The sequence below is a fragment of the Triturus cristatus genome, chromosome 3_2, assembly GCF_964204655.1.
Source record: "Triturus cristatus chromosome 3_2, aTriCri1.1, whole genome shotgun sequence".
NCBI lineage: Eukaryota > Metazoa > Chordata > Amphibia > Caudata > Salamandridae > Triturus > Triturus cristatus.
In genome coordinates, this window is record NC_140584.1 from 583,315,131 (window position 1) to 583,332,530 (window position 17,400).

A 17,400-nucleotide genomic window follows, 5' to 3' on the forward strand; every position below is an offset into this window, starting at 1 on the left:
GACTGTCTCACCTGCTTCACGGCTGTTGTGAAGACTTTTCTTATCTGCTTGTTTATTTAACAACTTATCCTCTAACCCGTCTGCCTGCCCTGCACCTCATTCTCTGCACTGCCAAACTGCCCGACCTTGTCATTCAGTGTTTGCCCTGGGCTCTGTACTGTATCTATTTCCCGCCGCTGCTCCTTTCCTCAGCATCACCAGCTTGCCCTGCACTTTTCCCTTCACTCCAAATCTGCCTGCATATTGGCATCTACTTTATTACCAGCCTGCCATGTCCCCATTACTTTGCGGTGCCTATCTGCACTGTATCTCTTATCACGAGTGTATGTGTTGCTACCTCAATAGCCCCGCAATTCAATATTTTTCAGACGAGCGCCTAAATGTATCTACTCACGTGCTGCGTATTTGGTTTCCAACTTCCAAACCGCAGCGCTTCCCGCCAACCCCAGCCCTAATCTATCACTGCTCCTTGTAAAATCCAATGTACTTCTCACTACGTGCCGCTATGTCCATCAGCGATTTCTGCCTACCCGAACCGCTTCCTAAAATCCCCCAGCCGCTTCGTGTTTTCCTCCAAACGCTGCTTTGGAAGCTCGTCTGTGAGGGGTGTGACCTCACTTAATGTGCCTGCACATGTACTTACGCACCCACATTCACACCACTCATCATAAATGCATCCAAGCTATGTCTGTCCCACGCACAAGACCACCTACAGTTCCACCTCCTTGTACCACCTGGCCCCAATACCAGAATGATTTGCAGAAGAACAAACATTAGAGGTCGAAGTGAGAGGGAACTAATGGCCACTGCTTTTTACAGCCATTTGCACAGCTCCCATACTTTGCATTTTTCCAGACTAAGCCTGTCCTTTTCTGTTACAATGGTGATCAATCCTTTAACGCTGCTCCATGTGTGCTCCTGGTGAGCTGAGAAGCACCTGAAATGTTATCTCCTGAGACCAACCGACCCCCTTCCCTGCGTGAACCCCTCCGCGCTGCATCACTGTACCGCCACCTTTTCTTTTATTGCACTTCGACCTCTGGGTAAACATCACAAATCATTTATCGCGGTGTGTCAAAACAAGCATCTCCTTGCCCAATTCAATGAAAAACAAACCAGTAATATGCGCATTTCAAAGGTCCCCGATAAGAAACAATTTGCTTGCGGTTTGTTCTCAGGATGGCAGCGTCTGATTGTAATAAAAAGGATCACAAAAAACAGATTCTTTTGAAATATGGCTTCAAACCTAAGGTGAGGCCGAGAGATAGGTTGCCATACTCCGGAAGGTCGAATCCCTCTGTCCGGTGCTGGCACACCCAGGGCACCTTTGGGGGCTGGATGGGGACGAACAACTCCTGTGTAGCTGTTTGCCATTTCTAGTGCCTGTTTTGCCACCCTGCTCACGTAATCAGTCTAAGTTAGGGGTTTGATGGTCATAATGTCTTTAATATTTGCTACTTTGCGTAACTTTTTGATTTTAAGGAGAGTTTGTGGCCTAACGGCTAGAGCGGTCGACTTCGAAGCTGGGGAACAGGGTTGAGTCTCGGCAGGGACGCTCAACGTCATGTGATTCTGTGCAAATCATTCAACCTTCCGTGGCTAACAAAATGAATGTGTCCGTCTAGAACACAACTGGTGCTCATGTAAAGCGCTTAGATACCTTCGGGTCGAGTTCCAACTATATAACCCCACCCCCCCCCCCAAAAAAATTGTGTGATCTTAAGTTAAAATGGCACATTCTCTGGCCCAGAGGTCATTGCTGTCACTTCCTGTGTATCCAACAGGGTTCGATCGGCACGTGGTGCTGCTTCCGTAGATTGTATGTAAAAACAAAAAGTATAGTTACAAAATTAAAAGACGATAGGAAAAAAAGTACATAAAAGTAGTGGGTTTTCAGAGTGGAATACAAAAATATAGTGATGATTAATAAAACAAATTCTACCACCTCTAGTGCTGAACCGTTGTTTAACCCTTAACCAGGGCCACTGGCATGATGCGCTTTTGCGGCCACTGTGTTTCCCACATAATTATGGGTTTTCCACATTTGCCACATAATCCATCATCTGCTGCATAATCTGCAGATTTCAACACAAAAAACCTAATTTTGGAACAGCCTCTTATGCACCTTCATGAGCCCCCAGTTTTCCATCGAGCTGAGTCACACCGTCCTGTTTGTACACTCTGCTTCTTTCATGAAAGGCTGGCCAGTTCAGTGTCTCAGGGAAAACAAAAACAGCAGGCTCACGAACCCCTCCCCATTCAAAGCAAACAAATACTTGCTAATTAAGTTTGAGAATAAGATGCCATTCATTCATGACTCCTGCTCTGAACTTCCAGAAATGTAATTTGTTAGTGTGTTTATGTATATTTTTTGTCCAACCGGAATTATTCAAAATTCAGTAGTTTCAAAAATATATGCCATTGTTATAAAGAATTCTTTCAAAAGTTCTTCTTTAAATAACTGCTCACCCATTTATTTAAGGCGATTTGGAGGCAATATATGGCTTTTTTTGATTACTTTGTCCCCAATCACCCAAATCCTGTTTCGTTTCTTCCCTGTGCCAGTTTGTTGTCCCCCTCCCACACGCACTCCTGCCACTTTATTCACACCCTCCCAACTGTGAAGCATTGGCCGCTTCATAGCACTTGTTTTTTAGGTCTCGCTGAGTCAGCGCGCATGCGCTGCTCTGAGAGACATTTCGTAGGAGAGTTTTCAAAATGCTGCTGGCTGGCCTAGCGCTTGCGTTCATGCGAGCGTGCACGCGCGCAGCCGGCCGCCATCTGTCTTTCACGGGTCATTAGCACCGTGATGACTTTCACTTTCACATTAGTAAAGAAATAGATGTTTTTTTTCTATTTCTTTACTTTTGCTATAATCGCGGCACCCGCGCTTTACTTTGAACATTAAAAGTAAAGCGCGGATGCTGCAATTATAGCAAAAGTAAAGAAATAGAAAAAAAATCTATTTCTTTACTTTTACTATAATCGCGGCACCCACGCTTTACTTTTAATGTTAAAAGTAAAGCGCCGGTGCCGCGATGCTTGTTCTCTTGAAGTCATATGCTTTCATGTCAATGATACCAAATAAGCTGCTGGTGTCCATATTGCTCAGTACTCGGGCATCGAACAAGGCCTCACTCCTCACACCAAACATTCCTTTCTTTCCTTCTTTAAATGATGCTTCTGTTGGTCCAGAGACAGCAGTAAGAAAGAGGCTACTGTAGATTTTAATTATCTTTCTGTTTTCTCCAAAAGCAGATTCTGAAGCAGTTTTTCACGGTTCCTTACCTCACAGTCCGATGTCTTCCTGCTCCTTGACTTTTTTGGGGCAAACGGTCAAATATTCAACAATGTGACTAAGAATGCACTGAGCATGAGGATGTTTTTCCCAGATTTTTTTTATGTTAAAGAAAAGCACTTCAAACACTAAAGACATTCTGAGGAATAAACTACAGTACAATGCTCAAAACCAAAAAAAAGGACCTACAACTTCAGCTCTTAAAAGTGTTCAGTAGAGAGTCGTTGCTGGTCTCACCGGTCTGGTCACAATTTAAAGACGTATTTGCCGACAGAATGGTGAAAGCGAGTTCATTTAAGTGTTCACTGAGAACGATCCGTTATCCTTTGTTTTTGAGGTTGTGCTCGGCTTTTTTAGAGCTAGCTTTATCCAAGACCATTTGATTTTACTAAAGTTTTTAGGTATTATACTTATAGGGACTTTCGGTTAGTCCTTTTCATCCATGTTTATGTTACATTTTCATTCACATATGTCTTCTGTCCACTATAGCATACAGCGTGGGGCAGCGAACCAGCCCACTTTAGTCATTGGCTAACTCTTCTATGAGTGGCCACATTCTGTCTGTTCACAAGAAACACATCCACGCCAAAGTAATTCCCTTAAGTGCCTGGGACTACTGTGGCACTGTGTTCTTCTTGAGATCAAAGAAAATGTTTTCTTTTAACCAATGTTTAACTTTACTGAGAATGATTTCTACTGATGAAAGCTAGCGGTATGTACATTGTGTACGTCTTTATCTGCTAATGAACAACATGTCAGAGTTATGTGTATTTGTTTTCTTTCATGTGAGACTTGAAACTGTACAGAGATTGTGCAAGTGTCTCTTCCCTCCCTCCCCCCGTTCCTTTGCCATAATTGTAAAAGATGCTTGTGAGGTAATTATTACCCTTTCTTCTGTAGTTGCTTCTCTCTGTAGTCTGACGGACGATCGTGACACACAAACTTTAATAAGTGCTATATACCGCACTAAGCAGGTCTATTGAAATAAGACTCATTAATCGTTGCAGGAAGCAAAAGAAATTAAAGGCTTAACTTGACTGCCGAAATACTTATTATTCACGTTCCTTTTTCTGCTGGAAATATATTTTAGGAAGAGTAGAGAGCTGAAAACCCCTTCTGTGTCCATCCTGGTGGCGCAGAAATGATTTGCTTCAAGTGTAAATGACACTGGAAGTGCTGGGATATTACAAGCAGCATTGTCCCACCGAGAACTCGATACTGTAATGAGGAGATGGCTTTCTAGCAGTAAAACAATAGAGGTGGAAGCAGTTCAGCCCTCGGGTTAAAGGTTTCCATGGGAAAGCTTTGTCGCAGGCTGGCTCAAGCTTCTTGTGTCCACAAAATGGATTGATTGTACTACACAATCATGAACCCATGGACGTTAATCAATCGGGCTGTCGTCCATTGTAGTCTGCCTATTGTAAGGCATGTGAGATGGCAGTAGTAGGGTAGTATATCTCCTATGGGGTCCTTGCTTTTACTGTCTTCAGTAGGTTTTACTATTGCTCCCCTAGACCAGCAGTGGTGTCCTCACTGCTTAATGTCAGAACTCCTCTATCACATAATTAACAAGCATTGGCATAGCCAATAGGTCTCGCCTTTGGGACCTTATAAGTGTTTAACCATGCAACACTTGATGTTGTTGCAGGAAGGATATTGTGCTTCATAACTAAATACTTATAAGGTCCCAAAGGCGAGACCTATTGGCTATGCCAATGCTTGTTTGTATTCACAGACGGGTTCTGCTGAGGCGACGATGGAAGACGGCAACAGCAACCTCTGCAGAGTGGCACAAGAGAAAACTCTACACACACTAGTCTTAGGTCCCAGCGTCGCATTACAGTTTATGACTTGTTTTTGTGAGCTGCCTTCTCGTGGTCACAAGACTCCACACCACAGTGGGCACCTCGGGTCTGGGTGCTCAAACACATCGGAACGCTCTTCCTCCCAGCACAGTTGTCTACCGTGCTCACGTGCCTTGCGCAGTACCCACAGCTTGACAGGCTGCCTCTTCCAAGGGGCCTGCGAGGAGGAATCCTCCTGAAACAAGCGTTTGCAATGCAATAGGTCTCACATTTACGGAAGTGTAAACTATTGGCATTGTAAATGACAATGCCTCTTATTTATGTTTTGGTTTGTACAACATAAATTAAAGGCATTGTCATTTACAATGTCATTTACAATACCAGTAGCTCCAAAACTCGCAGCTGCGAGACCTATTGCATTGCAAATTCTTGTTTCTTCTATTGACGCTATATTCCTGGCTTCATAGTATTATTTATGAGTTTTTGTCTGTGAGTTGGAGACAGAAGATGCCCATAAAGAGCCCCACGCTCACTGTAGCTGCCGAAGTTGGGGTTCACCACGCCCCTGGTCCGACCGGAAGTTCGCTGGTTTGTAAGCTTGGCCTGTTGCAAGAGGTAACCCATGGCAGCAGGGCGTCATCTGGTCCCGGTCAGAAGAGATGGATCGGGGGAGGCCATGGTCTATAGTGTCTGAGGCAGTGATCAGATGCAGTGGGGTAGAGGAAAAAGACTGAAGTACTCTTTTATTTGTCCGTTTCAAGCAGGGCTCGAGTCGGGGTACCACGCGGGTGGACGGCGTCCCCCCACTTATTTTACCAGGTTTTAACGGGTGGATGCCGTCCCCCCTGCCCAAAAGCTGGACTTCACTCTTTGGCCTCTCTGGAGCGAGATCAGAGCTTATTCAGAACGTCTGTCTACCTGCATTCACTGGGGGGGGGGGATTAAACGCAGCCTCCGCGAGGTAGGGTGCAGACCACCTTTCATCTAAAGGCATATGAATACCCATGAGATTCCTGTTGTGACGTCACTTCCGGTGACAGCGTCCCCCCACTTCTCGTCACTTCCGGTGACAGCGTCCCCCCCACTTCTTTTTTTAGGACTTGTGCCCTGGTTTCAAGTGACTCTTCCTACATTTTCTTTTTTTTTAATGCCGATTTATATAGCGCCAACTCGACCCGAAGGCATTGGAGCGCTTCACGTGCGCCCCGGTTATGTTACACATTCAGACACGGGGAGATTAGGTGATTTGCCCACAATCACAGGAAGTGGACGTGACCCCGAGGCTCGAACTCTGGTTTCCAGCACCAAAGTCGGCAATCTAGCGTCCGTGCCAGGCTGAAGGAAATAAACAAGTGGGGGGGTGGAGCTCCAATCGCTATTTCATGCGCACCCTCCAAAAAATATATACGGTATATATATACTTTTAAGTATGTCACACCTCCTCCCTTTCCAAAGGAGGAGGGGGCTTGGTGAGGAAGAGTGAGAGCAGGATGGTGTTAATTTTAATGTGCAAAGGCTGGTCGTAGAACATTTCCTAGCCTCATGTCCGTCTTGTTTAAACCAAAGCCCTTGCCAAGGGGGTCTCTAAACGACAAACACCTCCCACCAAGATTCTGAGCTGCAAAGGCGGCTGGCAAGCGAGGCCAGTGTACATACAACATGTCTACTGACGCAGCCATCTTGGGGAGTCTGCATCAGCACATGCAATATTTACTTAAAGCACTACAAGATAAACAACTGCTGAGACACAAGAGGTCAAACATAAAATATTTATTTTACAATAGAAAAATAACCCACTCCCCCCTAAAACATACATATATACATACATGATTCTGAGAGTGGAAGAAAGACAAGTCCTGAGTAAACAAGTGCACGTTTATGTTGCATACTTAAAACCATAAATTGAACATCAGCATTAATTGGTCACAGCTTAAGGTAGAAGGCCAGAGGCGTGGCTCTGGTCGTGGAGGGAGGATGCTGCTTACACCTCCTTCCCAAAAGGCTACAGTATTGTTCTACATTGGGCTAGGGCCCTAGATGATTCCGGTGGTCGGTAAGAAGGGGGCTACGTGCAGGCACCTGCTGATCTCCGACCCGCAGGACAGCAGGGGGCGGAAGCTCTCGGGGTCCTCCGCTCCTGGTTGCAACAGTCCTTCCCGAAACAGCTGCACAACATCCCTAAAAACCAGAGAGAGCTCATTAGGCACGCGCCCACTAGTGCGAAGCTTTCGGCATCAGACTGCTGGGCGGCTTTATAGTGGAGGAACATTCGAGACCCCTGTTTAGTACATCATTTCTTTCTGGGTTTAAAATATTGCTCTGGGCAGAAGAAACCGCTCACCTGGGAGAATCAGAAAGGTGTTGTCTGCGGTTCTGATGTGCGCCCAAGATATGGCCCACTGTGTTAAGGGGACTTGAAGCTTTGGCTGGCACGGATTGGAGGTGGTGACCTCTGAAGTGCAATCCTAAGCAAGGGACACCAAATAAGGACCCCCCCCCCCCCCAACCCCCTTTGCATTTAAATCCCACCCTGCAGATGGAGGCCATAACTGGCCTAGAACAATGCAGCTTGCACAAAGATTTTTTTTGGGGGGGGCGGGGGGGGGGCGATTTGAGAATGCCACTAGTTTCCCAGGCATTGTATTAAATCTAATTTTAACTCACAAAAAATGGCAACGTGCTCTAACAGGTTCACCCCTTCACCCTGCTTTTAGAGTAACTAAGATTTTTAGGGAAATTAAAGCTTTTCTGTTGCAGGTTCTGGGGAACACTCCCGAAAATGTTATCCCATTCTTATTTCTCTCATACAAATACATGCCCTCGTGCATAGGTCAGAGTGCACGTTCACACATGGGGAAACAACTCGCATGAGTGCATTTCCGTCCCGTAGGGCGACACTACATTTGGTGGGGTTCATTCCCACCCCCACACATGGATACCAGTCATTAACAGCAATGAATCTCCAAAATTGTTATACACCTGCCCTTAACAAAAGTAAACATAATCTTTTCTAGGGTGTGAACGTGCTGAGATACTGTTTCTACGGAATGCCCACTCCCTTCTGAGAGAAAAAAAAGACTTTAAGCCGAGTTTATAACCGTGTTTTCGGAGTCATAAAAGCGATTTTACATTTGAAAAGGAAAAAGAAAGGCTATTTGCACTTTTAGGGTGGCCACGCCCAGATAGCTTTGTGAATCAGCCCCGCAGGCAATAGCGGTAGGTTCCTTACCAGTCCAGCCGGGGCATGGCGTAGTGAATCTGGGAATGTTGGAAGCCATTAAAGGTGGAGGCGGCTGCTACCGTGTAGGCGCCCATGTTGTCGAAGATGAGCCAGTCACCGACCTGCAGTTCCGGCAGCTCCAGGTGCTCGGCGATGAGATCCAGGCCGTCACAGGTGGGGCCCCAGAGGCTGCTGCTGTGCAGGGGCTGGTCTGGGGCGGGCTTCTGCAGTGAGGGAAACGGGATCAGAGATCAGAACTAGGCCACGGCAACAAGCATTAGAACAGGATAGGGACGCAGGCAGTGCAGTGGCTCCTCCATCATTACACACTCACTATTGTAGGTTACGTCACAAAATGGCGCTCGACAGAGCGGAGGAAAAGGGGGCAGCTCCCACGTTTGAATATCTAGCATCTTGAATTACGAAGGTGTGGGGACATAGGGCACGGGGGAGGGCATGAACCTGTATGACTGGACATGGTACTAATATTGCCGCTAACTGTCCAATCTACACGTATGCAGCCCACTGCAAAAATGAATAAGGGTAAAGTCGTGTTTAATTCTTCTAATTATTCAATAGGTTAAGTATCCTAAAATCTCTCCTGCTTTTCTCATTTCCTTCTCTGTCATGGTGTGGTCTGCATTATTCCAAAAAGCAATCCACCTGGCTCAGCATATAAGGAAACTGAAAGCATTGCCAATGCCTACTGAGAGGTGGTCATGAACAGGGCAGTCAGTCGTATATAATTTAATGTGAGGAGCCTCCCATTGGGAGCAGCGTGCCAGGGGCGAGCCAGAGCTACCATGGGATGTGTAGCACTAGCAGGCTCAGACTGGTCTGATGAATCGGTGTGTGAGCTGGCTTTTTGGAGGTTTGTGGGCCTGTTTCATTGTCTGGTGCTACTGATTTCCTGACAATACCACAAACATTGCTTGTAGCAAGCACAAATCCATGCAGTCTTCCATACCTTGCATAACAACTGTACAGTGTGTCTCTACAAGTTCATAGCTTCCCTAGTGGCAAATACAGGACCCTTTTTCTTTTTAGCTCTCTGATTCGCTAATGGGGGTCACTTTCGGATTGTTCCCATGCCTATTTTCTGTCCCAGCCCGACCTTGATGTGTAGTGTCAGCGAGTAAATTGGAATGAAAGAAAAAAAATGCAGAGGGCTCTATGTATACACTCCATAACTCTACAACTGCTATGTAAGCTTTCATTCACACGATAAGAGCAGTGACTGGTAATTAAAAGCCAATGAGATGAGACATACAGAGTTGTGCATTTATTGTAGGGGCACAAATCCAATGCCCGACTTGCCTTGTGCAGGATGGGTTTAGGCTGGGCGTGGTCAAAGAAGATGCAGTTGAAGGATCCATACACCCCATCGTTAAGGTAGTACATGAAGGTCTTTTTGCTACAATTCTCGTCATCTGGAGAGAGACAAAGACAGTTAGAGAAAAGTTCTCCTGCTCCCAAGCCCTACATAAGGAGGGGTGAAGGGCACAAGAACAAGCTGACATAGAAATCCACTAGCCCAGTTTCTACGACCGGAGGTGAGGTGGAGAGGCATTATGGGAGCAAGCACGGCTACAAGATGACACTTACACCAGGAAACGTAGGGTTGCCCAAAACAGACAACTCACGAACGTAAAGCAGAGGCACAAGTTGGCCTACCTGAAACCATGCAGACACACCCACACAGAGTCCAGCCAAAATGTGGACTTTCTACTTGGGGGTGAGGCAGGCGATTAGAGGGTCAGAGTCCTGTCTCAGTGATATCTCTTCCATACCACACTTGCACCCCTGTACTATCACTCAAGATGATCAGAGTCCTGTCTCAGTTATATCTCTTCCATAACACACTTGCACCCCTGCACTATCACTCAAGATGATCAGAGTCCTGTCTCAGTGATATCTCTTCCATACCACACTTGCAGCCCTGTACTATCACTCAAAGTAACGCTTGACTAAATCCCAGTCCAGACTACAATGCAAACTCACTTTCAGAGCCAGGCTGCTCCAGGGGTACTTCCTTCTTGGCTATAATACTGACAGCTAAGGTGAAGGCTGACGCCACATAGTACCGTCCGGGTTCTGCTATTATCTCCACCCCGCAGCCTTCTGGGAAATATGTGTCCAAGGCAGGGTTAATCACAGCTGCAATCTGATGGGAGAGGGGGGAATTAGATGAGACATCACATTTTCAACAATAATCAGCATTTATTTGATGCTGGACATATTCAGCCTGGGATCGAGACTACAAGATCCTGGCACCAGTTACCAGCAGGTGAAAAACTTCAAACAGTTCATAAAAAACACTGCATAAAAAAACCACACACACACATACCACCCCATACAGGCCCTCAAAGCACCATACATAATCTGAACAATTCATACCTCTTCAAAGCGGACTTTGGCATCCTCTGTCCCAGGGAATCCGCCACCAATATCTAGCAGATGCATCTTGAAGCCAAGTTCTTCTGCCATAGAGAAGACCAGTCGGGCGTCAGCGATGGCCTGTGAAAAGGTCTGGGGGACCGTGCAGCCGGTACCTACATGGAAGCTGAACAGTAAAAAGACCACCCTTTTAGTGTCATTGCTCATGCTACTGCCCTACTTTAGCATGCAGCACTGCAAAAAATGACAATGCGCAATAGCATACTCGGACTAAAAGGTACATTTGCAACTCTAGTTTATAAGTTTAAAAAAAAAGAAAGAAAAAGACGAATATAATGAAAAGAAACCACCTGAGGCACATGCTTATATAACTCCCTGGTAGCATCGGAAGCAGTACCCCTTCTAGTATGTTCTTGCTCTACAGATATTGCACATGCAGCATAGCAACCTTCACAATTGTTGTATAGCAGGCCTAGCCCAACATGGCAAGCAAAGGTCAGCAATATTCCGGGGAATGAGACCCAGCCCCAGAAGCACATCAGCTATAATGTCCTACATCACATGCAAAGGTCACAGGTAAAGTGAAGAACACGACACAGCCATGAAAGGGAAGACTGTCAACACAACACTAGCTCACAAGCAACACTCAAAGCCGCACCTTCTCGTGTTCTACCACCACAACCACTGAACATGCAGCACTGAATCAGGAGCAACTCCCCATAATTGCAAGGAATGAATGAGGTCTTTAGATAGTCCCCCTTTCACATTCCTTTTACATCACAAAAAGAAATCTGGTGAGCGCTTTGTTGCTATGCATTCCTCTGAGGGTGTGAAGGCCCCTATCTAGTCCTTGAGTAAAATTAAACAATAATTAGGTACATGGAGCGGTCTATTGCTGGTGTAATATAGTTACAAGCCCGAGTGTGCCTGGCACTGCCCTGTCAGTCAATACCCAGAAAAGTGATCCTTACAGTCCCGGGAGAAAGGCTCACATCATAGATGCTCCCAGTGATGGCAGGTGTAGGGAATATTGTACGCCTAAGTAAAATGTGCCAGCTGTGGCTTTAGTAGTGGATGCAAAAAAAGCCTTAGAAAATCACCACAAGCTATTTAACAATACTCTTTCTAAAAATCAAACAAAGACACATACAAAAGTAAAGTGCCCTGCATCCGACATTGTTCTGTATCCTGGTGTCGTGCAGCATGCTTGGTGAGACAGACCCCAAGAGACCTGGTCCTTACCTCACTCCAACGACCTCCACATTCAGACTCTTGGCCACTTCCAGGAGGTGCCTGCAGGCCTTGAGAGGAGCACCAAACTTCACACTCAGACGTCCAGACGCTTTGGAGTCATCAGTGGTTATACGGAGGACCATCCTAACAAAGTTAAAAAGGCAGCCTTTGAGTCTACCAACCAGCACTCTGAGCACAAGGCATCCTGGAAAGTGAACCAGAGTGCCTGGATTCAAAATTCACATTCACGAGTACAAACATACAACAGGCTGCTAGACCAACATGGGTACTGCGCTAGTACATCGCAACACAAAATCCAATGTTACCTGCTATTAGGATGTGTCCGGGCAACCTTTGCTAACTCAACTTCGTTGTCAAAGGTCATCAAGCGGACTCCGTTTCTGGCTGCGTACTTAATTTGATTGATCTGTTTGCAGGGGTTGGCATAGATGATCCGGTGAGCTGGAACGCCCAAGCTTTGAACCAGCTCGATTTCTGTCTGTGAATAGAGAGACGCACAATCAAACAGAGTGAGGTGTCTGTGCACGAAAGCAGAGGGCAAGCAGCTGGCTGGAGGGCGAGTGCTGTGTCTCTTGTGCAGAGAGTGGGTGCTGTGAAGTTTAAGGTCTGCTGAAGAGTAGAGTTGCTTCTAAAATGGTACTGTTTTCCTAGCAATAATGCACATGCACTGAAACTCAAAGGATAACTTGTGACATTGATCACTAACTAGTTTAGAGAGTCTGCTGGGTAAATACACAACAGTACAAGAGGAGTGCTCATAAAAGCAGTTGTGAGAGATATGAACAACGCTAAGTGAGCAGACACAGTTACAGGGAATAAATGTGCAAAAACTGAACTGCATGCCTTCAAATGAAGGAGGTTAAAGTAGTGAATATTCCACACAAAGGCTGAGCTGAGCCAGTAGAAGGCTCTGCAAAGACAGGAAATACACATTCTAGTGCAGGACTTGGGGTGCCACTTGCAGGAGATATGCAGCATGTAATGATAACTGTTCAGAAGGCGCCCAGCAGACATGGATTGTATAAATCAGGCCCTAAACAAAGATCAAATCAAGCTCTGCTGCATGTGACAGCAACCAAAGCACACCCGGACTAGCAAAACCCATCACTGGCCAACAAAGCCCAGCACCTTTGGATAGAGTGTTTGTAGTGGTCATGTTTAAAATGGGTGATGGAAATTTAGCACAAAACAGCAGTTTTATCAAGTGTATGTTGGTATAATGGTGACCTGCCACCACCGAACATTTCTAAAAACTGGGGTGCTTTCTTTAGTTATCGTGAAAGCCCCTCAGATTGTAGACATGCCAGCTTGGCAAGCTATAGCCCGCTCTAAACGCTCAATGACCCCTGCGAAAGCTCATAACATTATCGTTACCAATATGTGACCCACACCTCTGATCCTCTTTAGGGGTCATTTTCTGATATAATTAGGTCCCTAGTAAACAGATTACTTCCCTCTCTCCTTACTAGACTGCAGTTTTGCCTCTGTAGGCACACAAGTCTACATTTATAGAGACTTTGCGCCGGGTTTATGTTACGTTTCTAACGCAAACCTGATGTAAAGTGTTCAGGTGACATTTAGAATTTTACATAAATCACAATTTGCATTGGATCATAACCCAAACATGCACAAAGCGCTGCTTTCCCTTACTTCCTTCAAGGGTGCATTCCATGACCGATACATGGGTTTTGAAGCACATCTTTATCTACAAAAAACTGTAGACAGGGATTTGGCCAAAGTCCTGAGCCTCCGAGACAGGCATTACGAGGAGAATTGTCTTCATTTCTCTTTGTTTTCCCCACTTTGCATGTGTTCTAAATTGTACAGCACACATGCAAAGTGGGAAATGCCTTAAAGCTTAGTATTTGTATTGGAAGGGACGCCTTCCAGTATAAAAACTATACTTTAGACAATGCAGACACCCTTCAACCAGGGTGTCGGCACTGGCGCCTGCTGCCTAATGTTTGGCAGGGGTGAAGCAGACAAGTGCCACAACTTAGTAGATATGGCCCTGTTCTGCTTTTTCCCCTTTGCGCAACACAGTGCAACAACTTCACCTGCCGGCCTGAGTTGCGTGACTTCTATGTTAATCTGGGTCATAATGCTTAAAATTCTTCCATTATTTCCATTGAATACGTACTAGTGTTTCGTTTGGTGTACTACAGCTTGGCTTTTCTGTCAATGTACGCATATAATGTTGCAAAATCCCTAGGCAGATGTTCCCCTCTTCCAAAGAACGTCCTGCTTACTTGACATTCTGTTCCGATTTTCAACCCCTTAAACGGTCTACAGCTGTTTTTAGTACTGCAACATTGGCTTGTTAAAGCAAACCATTAAAAAACCAGATCCTGTCCCTGGGGCAGTACAGGTCTGACCCACCCATAAAGAGCCCTGAGAAGGACCTTCAAGTGTGCCCGGGCATTACCTTACTGGCACAGTCGAACCCGGCTCCTAGCTCTGCCAGGGTCTGCACAATCCCTCGACTGCTGTTACACTTAACAGCATAGAAAGGCTTCACACGGGGCAGGGCCTTCAAGAAGCGAAGGTGCTTCTTCACCACGTCTCCAAGGTCGGCCACAAAGAAGGCATCTGTATCATCCTGGAAAGTGGGAAAAACATATTTAAACAAGAAACACGTCAGTCAAATGCACAATACCCCGTCAGAGCACATATTCAAAGTCGCTGGTGATGTAGCATACCTCCCAGTGGTGGAGTAAAGAATGTGCACCAACCTGTGCTGGATCTTACTGGAATAATGAGAATGTCCTTACAGTTTACCCACTTGTGCACCCAAAGTATACCGTTACAGAAAGCAAGGCTGGGCACCACAGACCGACAATCTGCTAAGGGGTTGCTACTACTAAGCTGTCTCAACTCCTACTCACTCCATCCATCTTAGAATGACACCTAGGGGAAACCCAACACCCTCCTCACAACACTAGCTGTCAAGGCGCCATGTCGTGTAGACGCCTTCTTCCAGATGTTGCTTTAAAAAAAAAAAATGGTAATTTACATTCTGGGTCTTGAGGTCATGTAACTGACCTCCAAGTACGTGTAACAAAGCACTATAACAGAAAGAAATAATCTCACATAAGACTGGCTAAAAAAGTATTGTTGCAAAGGGCCACTTGTCAGGTGAGTACAAGACTATACCTAGGGGGATGGTACACAATGACAAGATCTGTTTCAGGGGACAAAGACACAAGTACTCTCTGGTGTACACAACCCCCACTTCAATCATGTTGAGATTTAGAGGAGATACAGACACAGGGAGAATTTCCTTGGGGTGCCAGTTAAGATATCAATATCATCAAACCCAAGCGCCAGGAAAAGGGAGCATTGGGGGGCAGACAGGCAAGAGGGTTTGAAGCAAAGTAAGCTGTTTGAACCCGAATTCCTCTCAATGAAACTCATAAGAAAGAGTGTCTGCAAACACTTACTGTGTCGGAGACTGCTTGAATCATGCGGTCTATCAGATCCCGGGCCACAAACCCCTCCTCCAGCATAATGAAGTCTGAGTCATGGATGTACGGAAACATGGTGGAACAGAGCTTGTGCCTCCGGCAGGACAATCAAAAATCTATCTCTAGTGTGGAGGTTCTAAGTATGCAACAAACTGCAAAACATAGAGAAGAAAGGTTTCAGAACAGACATTCATTCCTCATGAAGTCCCAACACCCATTCATAAGTACCTAAAGCTCTCGCTACCAGCCATGTTCCCTCCATTCAAGAGTATCTAATGTCCCCATGGTTACCCTCTGAGAATCCATCCCAGGCGCAGCTCCACAGGATCTACTCTCAGCTTTAGTTTCACACTGTGCTTGAGTAGCACTTCTGGCAGCCATGGGATAGGGGGACCCTGAGGGCAGACTTCACTAATTCACAGAGCTAAAGGCAATGCCAAAAGCCTTGAGCTTAGCAGAGTCGCACTGGAGTAGAGAGGACACATGCGGCTCCCAATTGTCTCCTGCCCAGAAGAGCTAGTACTTTACAACAGTGAAAGGAATTATGTATTTCACCAACCACCCTATTCTGCAGCAGAAAATGCAGAAATTAAGTTTATCAACATCAAATGGAGCTGGTAACTGGCTACATCATTGGTTTCACCGTCCTTTGCCGGGGTGTCTTCAGGTGACTAGAGTAGAAAAAACCTACTTGCGATATGGGAAGCCTTTCATGTGACTGTCAGTATCAAAATCCACAACATCAGTTGGCTATCACTCGTTCAATAAGGCCCCGAGGCCGCACTCACCGTGAGGAGCGTGAGTCAGCCCTGGCCCCAGGGGGGCTCAGCAGTGAACTCTGACACCTTGCCGCACCCAGGGGTGTGAATGCAGACACCACCGCTGGTGCGTTGTACTCCCTGCAGGAAAAAGAGAATGTCAGTAAAATACCATCAGGCGGGTGCTACCAAGTATCCACACGCTCAACAGGCGAGCTCCCTCTCTCACCGGAGTGACCAGTCCTGACATGTATGCGCTATCCAGCCGCGCCCCACCCCCCTCAGTCTACGCTAGGTGACCATATTAATTCGCCTGTACTACTGTGCATTGGAAACCCTTCAACCTGCTACATCAGAGTACGCACAGTTCGATCGTTCAAACACCCTCTTCAGAACACACCAACAAACTCCTCAAGTCTGCAGTGCGTCGGTCACAGTTGTGCCTCTAGAAGTCTCGCGCTGCATTCACCCCAAGTCAGTCAGACTGTCAGACACCGAATCGAGTTCAGAAATGTGCTTTTACAAGCCATCGTCCACCGGTGACACTGCTCTACATAGTTCATCTGAAGAGAGAGTGAAAGTCCTAGAAGGCACCAGTGTCCTAAAGTCTAACATGGGATAAAAAGTGCTCTTCCGACGTGAAGTAAAAGGCTACCATACAGTTGCCCTCTTACACACTCCACAATTCCATTCGCCGTCTCTTCACACCTCCTGTAGCCTTCTCACCAATGCCATACATATCAACTGTTGCTCCATCTTCATCCTAGTCCCATAACATGCCTACAATCCACTGTAGCCTCTTCGCATTTCACAGTCCTCTCTTTTATCTCGAGCTTACCTTAGACTGCATTGACTCGGTCTATCTGCCCCATGGGTGCCCTTCCCACTCCTTCACCAAACCAGATCTTGCTCAGCCGCTCCCGGCTTTCTGATTTCAGAGGATTTTGTCTGGCCATTATATACGATGCGCGACTCTGACTCACATGCGTCTCCAGGGCAACGGACCGCCCCTTCAAACGGCGCTGGGACATCCAATTGGGCAATCCAAATGACTGGGACACGCCTTTTCCTCAAGTGAAGTCTTTCGGCTGTTCTACCGGAACCGTGCACAAAACAGAAGTTGCGTCATCCTAAAGAGCACGAATGACAGCACGCGCCTCGTTTCTTCCGAGAATTCCATTGGCTTCTGCCGGCTGTCCACGCC

The 17,400-nt window shown here is 46.3% G+C and overlaps 1 protein-coding gene across 1 annotated transcript; it reads right to left on the reverse strand.

Annotated features, from left to right (window-relative positions):
- Positions 1–6,858: 6,858 nt before the first annotated feature.
- On the reverse strand, positions 6,859–17,166 carry LOC146857750 (antizyme inhibitor 2-like). The gene is made up of 11 exons (XM_085648365.1): positions 17,035–17,166; positions 16,227–16,337; positions 15,415–15,590; positions 14,400–14,573; positions 12,280–12,452; positions 11,963–12,097; positions 10,721–10,886; positions 10,325–10,487; positions 9,641–9,753; positions 8,333–8,547; positions 6,859–7,281 (listed from the first exon to the last, which is right to left on the reverse strand). Exons 3-11 carry the CDS (start codon positions 15,511–15,513, stop codon positions 7,137–7,139), a joined length of 1,383 nt encoding a protein of 460 aa, XP_085504491.1. The 5' UTR covers positions 15,514–15,590; positions 16,227–16,337; positions 17,035–17,166; the 3' UTR covers positions 6,859–7,136.
- Between the last annotated feature and the right edge of the window lie 234 nt (positions 17,167–17,400).

Coding starts and splice junctions, on each gene's coding strand:
- LOC146857750 (XM_085648365.1), bottom strand. CDS start 15,513: ATGTTTCCGTACATCCATGACTCAGACTTCATTATGCTGGAGGAGGGG. Junction 10,488..10,720: donor CCAAAGTCCGCTTTGAAGAG/GTATGAATTGTT, acceptor CTCTCCCATCAG/ATTGCAGCTGTGATTAACCC. Junction 9,754..10,324: donor GGAGCAGCCTGGCTCTGAAA/GTGAGTTTGCAT, acceptor GTCTCTCTCCAG/ATGACGAGAATTGTAGCAAA.